A 12,094-nucleotide genomic window follows, 5' to 3' on the forward strand; every position below is an offset into this window, starting at 1 on the left:
ACATCAATGTCAAATGGTGCTAGCTATAAATGTACATGCGAGAGTGATGCTAAATTTTCATTTGTTTCAACAATGTTAATTGGCCAATGGGGTACAGATAATCCACATGCATGCATTTATCTAGACTTATAGGAATATAAATTAGAAGTCATGGTACATTTTCTTTAGCTTAAAATCAGTTATGCTACCTTCATTTTATAAATTATATGTAACTATATTCGCATACATCTTATCCATGTTAATATGCATTAGACTAATATTGCAGTTATTTCTCTGTTTAGCATTTCTCAAACGAGGTGTCAAGAACAATTTTGAAAGAAAAGCCCAAAACAATCACTCTCATTGATGACCAGACGCAGAGAAAGTATAAGTGTCGCCTCATTACCGCCGAAAGAGCAAGCTATGAAAAATACTTGGGTGGGCAGTGGTTCAATTTCTGTAGAGAACGTGTGATGGAAGAAAGTGGTAAGCTCATCTTTGATCTCGAAAAGTCACTGAAGAACTTGCACGTTTGAGTTATTCCAAAGTAGATCTTTGCCGTTGAACTATTTGAACTTCTACTATTTTGGCGTATCGCTTTGGACTGTAATCGTAAACTATCTTGACTTTGGGATGCCATTTGTTCTTTTCATTTTGTCTGATGTAAATATTGGCAAAAATCCCTTTTTGGTTAGTCTATGACACTTGCAGTTTCTTTTATAAACCTAACTATTATGTAACGTTAATCTGCACATTGTTTGTTCCTTCATTGGTTCCAATTATTATCATGTTAATTATAATGTTTTTTTCCTAATCTCTTAAACAAAATAGAACATGCTCTTTTCCTACAGCAAATCTTTATAATGCTTTGGTAAATGTTTTAGAAATGTACATATAGCTGAGATTTGTGCAATATGCTTGCTTGATTTTCACATTTATGAACGACATCAATTTCTTAGAAAAATGCAGCTATTTCTCTTAATTTGCCCATTTATCCTTTATAACAAAGTTTTTTAAAAATACAATAAAAGTGATTTATTTAGAATATCCGAGTTTGTGCAATATTCATTAATTTGCTTATTTTTCATTTGGAACAATTTTTTTACAAGATACGTTATTCAACCCGTGCGAAGCACGGGTTTGTAACTAGTTTTTGAATGAAAATAAAAGAATGCTAAATTTTTATGTTGTTATGCTATGGGATGGGATTCGGAACAGGAAACTCTCTTTGCCGAACTTTTTGGTGCTACGAGGTTTATTGAATTTGCCAAGTCTAAGAACTGGAATAACTTTTAGTTGGAAACAATCGCGGAGCTAGAAATTTTATTGAGTCTGGATAAAATTTTGACTGCAAATTCACATGTGACATAATATATAAATAATTATAAATTGAAATAAAAGAGGCTCATCATTTTGTCGATAAAAGTACAATTTGAAATAAGAGATATGAAACCTAACCTGTCAATAGTGTGCTAAATAAAATTAGAAGGTAAATGCCCTTTCCGATACCTTTTTGTGGTGAATGTTCGAATAATACCAACATCATCAAGTGACTTGAATATCTCCCGATCGGTGTAACATATCATCAAGTCATTGAACCACACATCGTTGATCTTGTTGGTACGTAACAATTCTTTCTCATGGGCTCATAAGATTATTTCACTAGCTTATTGACAGGGCTTGATAACTGGTTGACTTCCAACTTTTGTTGATGTTGGTATTAGCTTTGGTGCACCCGCAATTGTTGAAGATCCACAAATAAGAAGTTAAAATTTGATTTATTATGTCATGTTGTAGAAGTGATTGTAAGTTTTTTTAGGTACGAAGTGATTGTAAATTGTAACTTAATAATTATGTTATTTTGTCTAATAAGCTTATTCTGAATAATGATTCAAATTTTATTATCATAAATTAAATAAGCAATGAAGTATATATATATTTTGATTTCTGTGAGTATTGAGTATTGCTTTGGGTAAATGGTATAATAGTTCATAGTTAGGGAGAATTATTCTAGTTAAGTCACCTCAGGAATTTATTCTAAAAATTGATTATCGTAATCAATTTCAAATTCCAATGATATTGATTATAATATTTTATTATACTGATTAAACTAATTTTAGTGGTAATTTTATGAATTATTCATTTTTAGAATTTATAGTAGAATAGAAAATATAAAAAATAAAGGGTCATGTTAACTTGTGCCCTAAGGGCACAAGTTAGGGAGCTTAAAATGAAAGTTAAAAATAAATTTTATATTGAAAGTATAACTTTTGCAGCTTTTAAAACATTGAATGCACAAGTTCCAAGAAAAACTTTTTACATTTGTCTTCTTAACTTATGTCTCAAGGGCACAAGTTAACATTTCCCAAAAATAAAATAAAGGGTCTTGTTAACGAGTGATGCATTCAATACACAACTTTTTAGTATAACTTGCTATTTAAAGTGCTTAAAGAGTGCCCCGGGGGCACTCGTTAACATTTTCCTAAAATAAAACAATGATAAGTTTTAGCAGTGGCGTAGCCTGGACCTGGGGTCAGGGGGTTCAAACTTTTAAACTTTAATTAATAATTATAATTATAATAATATACTACAATGTACTATATTATTTGACAATTGTTCTCTGCGCAATTTAGTCTTCACAATCTTCATGCATTAGCGAGGGGCGTAAGTTTTAAAATCATAAACTTTGTCAATTTACCCTTCATGGGAGAGAATTGATTTATTTTTATTATTCGTTACAAGAAAATTGTAACATACTAGAGGTATTTTTTTTTGTGGTGTCCGAGGTTTGAACCCTGCACCTTGCATACTTTATGCATTGTCCTTACCAACTGAGCTAATCTCACATGGACACATAATTAGAGGCAGGGCCGTCCCTGGGGAGGTGCAAACAGCTCTATAGAGCTGGGCCTCCCCAATTTTGGGGCCCAAAATATTTTTTTTTTAAATATATAATGCACTGAAAATATAATACAAAGACATAGCATCATAGCTATAACGACATTGAATGCGCGCCCCAGTGGTAAATCTTTGTAGTATTATGCAGGGTGTCTTTGGATCAACACCCAGGTTAGGCAGTTTTTTCATTTTTTTGTTCCAGCATGATATGATCTCTTTTGGGCCTAATTTTTTTCTTGTTTATTTAGAGCACTCGTAATTTTTTGCATATACTTGTCGTATAAAATCGCAAAGTTCTAATTTGGTTCAACACCCAGGTTAGGCAGTTTTTTCATTTTTTTGTTCCAGCATGATATGATCTCTTTTGGGCCTAATTTTTTTCTTGTTTATTTAGAGCACTCGTAATTTTTTGCATATACTTGTCGTATAAAATCGCAAAGTTCTAACCACAAACATTATAATTATTCTCTAAAAAAATAAAAAAAAACATTATAGTTTTTTTTTTCTGTTTTAAAAAACGGGGCTTAATTTTACTAAGAGAGTCGGGCCTCCGATTTCACAGGAACGGCCCTGATTAGAGGTATGTTGATAAAAGAATTATTACTAAAAAAAGTTACAAATTTGAACGAAGATCTATAAAAATAAAAGGATAAAGAAAAATTTCAAGGAGGGTCCAAATACATAAATACTTTGAAGATGCCTCAAAACCAATACAAGTCACGTATTGTGGTGCAATGTTGAAATTTGAGGGGGTTCATTATGAAAAAACATAAATTTTGAATGTAAATTTAAGAAGTGAGAGGGTTCACTTGAACACCCTGACCCATACGTGGGTCCGTCCCTGAGTTTTAGTGACAACCACAACCGTAGGTAGAGGTCCATAATGTTTTTAAAAAGATCTTTTTAGAATTAACTAAGTTTTATCCGTAGGTAAATGTGGAAAACATGCCGTGAGAGCCATTTGACAATGACATAAGGATTAAGCTACAGAAATTTGCCCTATAATAACGGATTTTGACTGTCACTACAAGTCAAATTTCTTTTATTTTAGCCGGTGGTAAAACCGCCCCTGTTTGGAAACCAATTTTATGAAATTGGTGGTTTTAGCTTTTAATTCTCCTCAATCGGTGTCTTGATAGATAAGAAACAAGTGGCAGAACTGCATGGTTTTTAACTGTCGGCATGAATTTCTTAGTTACACATATATAGAGTGGTAATGCAATAGCTCACATCACTACACCATTTGTTGTCTCTAGCAACAATTTTTTAGGGGACGTGTAAAAATTGTCCCCTTAAAAGTCTCTAAGGCAACGATTTATGAGTGTTGCCAAAACTATTTTTGCAACGCCTGATAAACGTCCCCTAAAACACTTTTGGGGGCGATTTTGGAGCGTTACACTGTTATTTCTTTCGTGACAACCATTAACTGTCCCCTTAGATACTTTTGGGGATGATTTTGGAGCGTTGCAATACTATTTCTTTGGTGACAACCATTAATTGTCCCCTTAGATACTTTTGGGGACAATTTTGGATTGTTGCATAAAAATTTCACCAACATCAAATTTTTGGTGGGAATTTTCCCTCCAATCTGGCCTGGTCAACGAACCTTTGACCGCTTTTCTAATTTTTTTTTTAAAAAAAACATGAAAATTGGCATAGAGGGAGTTTAACACACAACACAACCTATAAGACAACCGCTTTTCTAATTTTTTTTTAAAAAAAAAAACATGAAAATTGGCATAGCAGGGAGTTGAACACAAAAAAAAAAACATGAAAATTGGCATAGCAAGGAGTTGAACACAACCTATAAGACAGACAAGGCATCCTTTAACCAACACACCACATACTTTTGAGCATTAAGCTTTACTTTTTCTCTATTATATTTAACTATTACACCATGAAAACACAACAACCACTATACCATTGCAAATATAGGTCACTTGAATTTTCGTCCCTAAAGTTACTAATCCTTCCATTTTGTCATTGCAAATATTAATCATTTGAAAAATGGTCCTAATTACATATGATTAGTAACTTCAAGGACGAAAATTCAAATGACCTATATTTAATTTGCAGGGACAAAAGACCTATTTAAGCCAACCACCTCGCCCAATCATCACTTGCCACATGGGCACCACGTCGCTAATGACAGCCCACCTCAGCAAAAAAACCTAATTAGGACCAAAAGTCAAATGATTAAATTTTGCAGTGGCAGATTGGAAGGATTAATAACTTTAGGGACGAAAATTCAAATGACATATATTTTTAGGGACGAAAGACCTATTTAAGCCTAAATTATAACATATTGTTAACGTTTCTAATTTATTATATTTATGTTGTATTCACATGTTCCTTTACTGTTATGTTGAACTCTTGATCTTTTTCTTAAATAACGTCATCATCTATGTATTCCTATGACAACAAAAACTAATTAAAACGGAGATGATTATTTTAATTTATATAAGAAAAGACCAGGGTTACTTCCTCTATCATTTTTTTCGTGACATATTAGTACAAAAATATGTTACAAAATATAAGAAAATAACAGGATTATAATGAAAAACCAAATAAAATATGTCGTATAAAAAATAGTAAAGGGAGAAGAATAAATATACAATTGTTTAAATTTTACAATTGTTTTCTTTAAAAAAGTATATATGCAATTTTTTTAGCGTAAAAAAAAAGTAAAGGTAGAAGAAAAAAATAATTGTGGTCAAATAAAAAACTTTGATGCGTATTTTACCATTAACCCTAAAAAAATTAACGTGAAAACAAAAAAAAAACAATCAATTAAAAGACATTTTTTTAAGGAAATTAAAAGACATTTATTATTTTGTTATTTTGTGGTGATAAGTGTTGACTACAATAAAAAATGGAATTAAAGCCTACAATATCAATTAATCTAAGCCATTAATCAAAATTGGAATTAAAGGTCAAGATTTGGAGTAAGTTATTACACTTACTCTTGGAGTCAAAATATTCGCCCTCTTATGAAGATGTGTGTGTGTGTGTGTGTGTAATATTTTTGTTTCTCTCTAAACATATTTATTTAAATATGGAATGATTTGTGTTGGTATGAAATGCACATATAATGGTAAATTTTGATGAGTGTTGACAATTGGTAAGTTTTATTAGTTAGTTTTTATATTTATTTTTTGTGATTGTGTGATCCAGATTAATCTAATCCAACCCAATTAAATATAAATATACTTTTTTTTTTATAAAGACCGAGTTCTAAATCCAATTTATCCGGTTCAGTCATGCGGTTCAACCAATGACCCAGTGGTTGAACCATTGACTCCGTGACCTTACCGAGTCGACAACCGGTCCGATTTTTTTTTTTTGTGACAAAACCGATCCGATTTTTAAAACTATGTATCTTTTTGGTGGTGGCCGGGATTTGAACCCCGGACCTTGCATATATAATGCATTGTCCTTACCAGTTGAGCTAAGCTCATGAAGACAAAACTATGTATCTAACACATAATAATAATAATAATAATAATAATAATAATAAGAATAATATAATATAGGATTATATTTTACGGTTTTTTTTAAGGAAGGATTATATTTTATGGTTATTATTATAGAAACACAACTTTTCCAATTTCCTTCTCAAAAAAAAAAAAAAACTTTCCCAATTTCATTCACTCACGTTAACCTGTTCATTGACTCAAACCCTTATCCCTTCCAAGTTCATTCACTCAAGTTCCACCAATCTCTTGTTCCTTTCACCAATCGAAGAATCATGTGACCCTCGAACCGAATCCGTTCCAAACCCTAATCTTTTCTAAACTGCTCGTTGCTCATCTCAAATAACCAAAGATCCATGTAATTCTTCGTCTCTTCTTTATCTCTATTTTACTTCTTTTTCGTTCAGCTTTTTGGTTGATTATTGTTTAATTTTTTGTTCAGCTTTTGATTGATTATAGTTTAATTTTTTGTTTAGCTTTTGATTGATTATAGTTTAATTTTTCTTCTTCATCCCTAATATGATTTTGTTCAGCTTTTGTTTTGATTATAGTTAAATTTGATTACTATGTATGAAATGATTTTGGTTTTAGATGTTAATATGATTTTGGGAGTTTTGGGACATAACAACTTCTTTGTCTGTTGATTGATGATAAGGATACTGCTTTAGAAGTATTGATTATTCTCTCTCTGGTAGTTGTTACGATATTGATTCTTCACTGGTTTTTGTCCATTCCTATTTTTGATGAGGTTATCTTCCTCTAATAACATGTTTGATAATCACCTAAATAGAGCTCTTTATTTGTTAAAATTTTTTCTCCATTTAGACGATTCTTCAACAATTTTGGTGAGAAGTTTATTTTAGGCTAAAATGAATCTTTCATTCAAGTCTAGCAATCCAACCTTTTTAGAAGTTATCCCTCTATTATACTTCGTTGTGTGAACCTTGTTTGAAATTTGTTTTTTTTTTTTTGGATTTGAATGACCATGCCTTTGGATTTTAGTTGGGTGATAAGTTGTGTCGAAACTCAGTCAATGCAGCACGTTTGGATTACATGTCCGACACCGATACGACACCGACCTATATAATTACACATAATTATGAGTTTCTTAAATTATCAGCGGTGTCGGCATCTCCGTGTCCGTATCTATATTCATATACGATCGACTAGCAACACCTTTTTCACAAATGATATAGCTCAAATTTATTAATAATCATGACATAACATATGGTTGCAGCACTGTTTTTGACATGTTTTGCCTTTGCGGCATTTTCTTTATATTCTTGTGATTTTATTCTTTCTAGTCTATATGGGAGCTATAAAACATATAGTAAGACACTTCATTAAAAAGAACTTGGAATTACATCTTTGTGAAATTTAGGTACAAATTATGCTAAATAAACCATGCAGCTAGCATGAACTCAAAGCTAGTTAATACAAATACACGTGGGACTATTATCTAAAAGAAGCATAGTTATGCAGAATAATTAGCTTCTATACTCTTGTGGTATGTATGAAACACTACACTAAAATTTGTAGACAAAAATCAATCTGGTAAATTATGATAAATTAGTTTTTCACAATATAAATTTGTAACTAAATCAATTTTTGCAGCCTTCTGTTTGTGTGAAAGAGTTCAATTGTTCAGGATCCTTTGGACTAATGCTTGTGGTTTATCTTTGTATAAACATGTAGCAACACCTTTTTCACAAATAATATAGCTGAAGTTTATTAACAATCGTGACATAACATATGGTTGCAGCATTGTTTTTGACACATTCTGCATTTGCAGCATTTTCGAGGTTGTTGCGTTCTTGCTTCTCTGTGTTGTTGTGTTCTTGCTTCTCTGCGTTGCTGTGTTCTTGCTTCTATGCGTTGGTGTGTTCAGGTATTATTTTTCAAGTTTTCAACTAAAGTGGATCCATCGAATGGGTTCCAAAAACTACTCTCTGACTCGTGAAAAATTGATAAATTTCACGCTCAATTAAAGTATTCCTTGGATGATTGGTTCTTTGAGTGTTTTTTTTATTCATGTCTATTTTCTATAGTAGGCATTTTAATTTATGGGATGTTGAGATATTTTCTATAGTGGATGAAATTAAGGTTTTTTCTTGGAGGTGGTGTTGAGTAGATTTAATACTCCGTCTTGTATGTTCTATGAGTGGAGTTGGTGCCTTTGGAGTGCCTATCGAGATGAGTGGTGTGGCTGGCTGTTTGGTTGAGGTTGCTGTCTCTGTTTGCTGCAGTTTTCTGCAGAGTTTCTGCTGTCATGCTGGTGGTGGGCTTCTGTTATGCGGCTGCCAACAACTTTGTCTTGTGCTTCCTAGTGTTTTTGGGTCGTTTGTATGTCTTGCTTATTTGTGTGTCTTATCGATTCAAAAGAAATTCATGAGATGTTTTACTTTGATTTGTGCAACCCGAAAAGGAAAAAAGAGAGCCCACTCAATCATAAATGTTTTTTGAAACTCGAAAAGGAAGTAGAGGAAAGCAACTGGATGTAGAAAATGGAAAAGTAATTGTATGTAAAAATTTAAAGTTACGGCAAACATTGTTTATGAGTAGTTAATATTTTCTTGTATTTTTTTGCTAGTCCCAACTTCAAGAAATAGCTGAAAAGGAGGAAAGTGATATCGAAGCTTTTAAAGCTGTTATGGGAAAGGAGCGTGTGGAAGGTCGGATTTTGATTGTGTTGCAAAATTGTGATGTTTGTGTGAACTTGTGATTTATTTTTCTGCATTTTTTGTTTGTTTCTGTGTTGCATAACTTGACACAAGTTGAAGAAACTTAAAAATGGGCTTGTAATGATAAAATTAGGAAGGGAAAAGTGCAAAACAAATTTCCTACTTGCGGTGCTGTTTTGAGCGTGTTTTACTTGTTGCTTTGGTTTTTATTTGTGCGAGGTATAACTCTTGTTGATGTCTTGATTGTCCTTTGAATCAACAATATCTACGGTTGATGTATTTTTTTATTTTTATTTTCATATGCAACAAGGTATCGATGAAGATGTTGAGAAAGATGACATAGATGAGGAATTTCAAGAGGAAGACGCATATGATGAATTTCTTGAGGACAACATAGGTGATGAATTTCAGAAGGATGATATAAATGATGAATTTCAAGAGGATGACCAATATGATGAAATTCAAGAGGATGACATCGGTGATGAATTTGAAGTGGACGATTTGGATGACGAATTCCAAGACAAACTTGAATGAGTTGGATGGTGTTTTATTTTGGATCGTAGTCGAAACCATTAAACTTGACCGAACTATGGTTTTGTCTTTTTGCTAACTTACACTTCGAAGCATTAAACTTATTTAATATTCGACATTTTGCTTACTATTATGTGTTGAATTAATGTTTGAACTATTTTATTATATTACAACTTTTGGGGATGTATTGTTAAATTTGATCATGTTTGTGTTATAGTTGACAATTTTAATATTGCCTTTAAGCTATGGTTACATTTCTAAAATAATTGGAAAATTGTAATATTTTATGAGGACACTCTAAAAATGTTGCCTGTAAGCTATGGGGACGTTTTTATGTTTTCTTACAAATTCACCTTTAAGGCAACAATTTTTAATTGTAGCAACCTATAGCAACATTTAAAAACGCCCCTTTAGAATCCCCAAAAAATCGTCCCCTATTCCTAAGGTTTAGGCAACGTTTTGAAAAGGTGTGCCCAAAGATCATGAAAAAACGTCCCCATAGACTATAGGCGACGCTCGCATAGGAGACGCCTGGAAAACGTCCCCTATACTTTTAGGCAACGTTTTTCATAGTTCTGGCAACATTTTTCAACTGTTGTTATAAAGGATAAATGGTGTAGTGCATTTTGGTAAAAATAGGGTCGTCTCAGAATACTTTTGTACATTATTATTCTATTCCTTTAGATGCAAGGTGTGATTATGTTAAAAATAGGTTTAGGTGAGCTAATTTTATTCTATTCATTCATTTTTGTAACACAATCATCTTTTATTAATTGGGTGAGGAAGCTCCTGCTTCTCATCTAGTTTTAAAAAAAATATTGCTTATTACTTGGTCATTATGATTTACGTTTTTGTTTCTTGAAAATACGAAGATTTAGAAAAAAGATAAGAAAAACTATAAATAAAAACTTAGAGATTAGTGAGCTGAATAAAAATACGATATACTATAAACTATTCTGACATTATTTGATCCATAAACCCCACATCACTCAATAAAATTTTAGTTGCTTTTTCTTAAAATTAAAATTGAATGGAGTATTAATTATTACTAATCCACGAGCTATACACTAGAAAGAAAGTGACCTTTGGTGATCCACGAGTGTTGTAAAAAAAGAAGGAAAATGTTAGCATGTAAGGAGCTATATCAGTAACAAGGTTTTATTTAAGAGTTACTTGAGTACACCACATCATTGTTAATTGTGATGCCTATCAGGACCTCCAGGACTTAATCTAAAAATACGATAAACATTACTAGGTAGCAAGAAATGATCAACCTTGTGAGTAAGAGATGGATTAAGATTATTCTGCTGGTCTTTGTTGCATCCAAGTTTCTCACATGTTGGACTCTGAAGTGAATGCTCATTTGCTTTACGTGTCGTTGAAGGAACAAAGCGAACTGCAATGATTTTGGCATTGTTAGAGAACAATAATGCTAAAAGAGTAAATCCTATTAGAATTGTTGAAGGAAAGGTCCTATGCATATTTGCCATACTAGCTACATGAATAGATATGAAAATGAGCATGTAATATATATAGCCTGTCTGATTTAATATTACCTTTTATACTTAAAAAATCATTCTTTTTGGCGTGTATATATTATTTCTTTGAATCAGCAAATTTATTAACTCTTCCACCTGCACGAGATGTAACAGATAAAAGACACGTATAAACAAAAGGTCTACCAGCCAAAAACCTTGTCCACATTATTAAATTTTTTCTATTATAAATAATTCCCTTTTTTCTCTTCAAAAAAATAATAATTCTTTTTTGTATAAATAACATATCAACAGTCCTCCTGTAAAAAAAACATAGTAATAATTCTATGTTAAATAGTTCTTTCTGGCGTGTATGCTAAAATCTTATCTTCATTTTCATATTATAAATAACTAGAACTTTTACCCGTGCTACCGCCCGGGTCATAAACAATGGAGAAGCTAATATATTGCAATATGATCAATTACATAGATAAGAAAATATTTAGAAGCTAATATTTTTTAACGAATAATCTTTCTCGTTCTATTTTTTTGGTTCAATTTATAAGAGGTAAACAATTACTTTTTTGTCAATTTATGAATCTTGTTATTAATAATATTACATAGATAAGAAAACATTTAGAAGCTAATATTTTTTAACGAATAATCTTTCTAGTTCTATTTTTTTGGTACAATTTATAAGAGGTAAACAATTACTTTTTTGTCAATTTATGAATCTTGTTATTAATACATTTATTTAATACAAAATAAATCTTTTCCCAAATTTCACAAAGGGCCAAGTCAATATTTTACAATAAATTTATTTTCTTATGCCAAATACTCTCATTCAATTCTTCAATATGTAATAACAATGGAACCTCTACCGTAACCATCTCATTCTTTAATTTATAACAACAATAGAGAGCTTGCAATAGTGCGTCATTTGAGATGGCAAAATTAATTAGCGAGGCACACATAAGAGAGGGTATTGAAAACAAAAATCCTTAACCAATAAAAAACCCCAAAATCCCCAACCAAAACTCGCAGAATAGCTGCACAC

At 31.7% G+C, this 12,094-nt stretch overlaps 1 protein-coding gene across 6 annotated transcripts; it reads left to right on the plus strand.

Moving 5' to 3' along the window:
• Positions 1 to 6,457: 6,457 nt before the first annotated feature.
• On the plus strand, positions 6,458 to 9,757 carry LOC146909214 (uncharacterized). Of its 6 annotated transcripts, XR_015020722.1 has the most exons (5): positions 6,458 to 6,708; positions 8,143 to 8,238; positions 8,941 to 9,022; positions 9,165 to 9,250; positions 9,342 to 9,757. XR_015020722.1 is itself a non-coding variant. In XM_085731183.1 (4 exons), exons 2-4 carry the CDS (start codon positions 8,221 to 8,223, stop codon positions 9,563 to 9,565), a joined length of 324 nt encoding a protein of 107 aa, XP_085587309.1. In that variant the 5' UTR covers positions 6,458 to 6,708; positions 8,143 to 8,220; the 3' UTR covers positions 9,566 to 9,757. The 6 variants fall into 6 exon arrangements, 2 of the variants coding, with proteins under 2 accessions (XP_085587309.1, XP_085587310.1); XR_015020721.1 differs by having other exon boundaries at positions 8,941 to 9,250; XM_085731183.1 differs by lacking the exon at positions 9,165 to 9,250.
• The last annotated feature ends 2,337 nt before the right edge of the window (positions 9,758 to 12,094 follow it).

The sequence above is a fragment of the Medicago sativa genome, chromosome 7 (assembly GCF_051527215.1).
Source record: "Medicago sativa cultivar Bolivia chromosome 7, Bolivia_mono, whole genome shotgun sequence".
Classification (NCBI taxonomy): domain Eukaryota; kingdom Viridiplantae; phylum Streptophyta; class Magnoliopsida; order Fabales; family Fabaceae; genus Medicago; species Medicago sativa.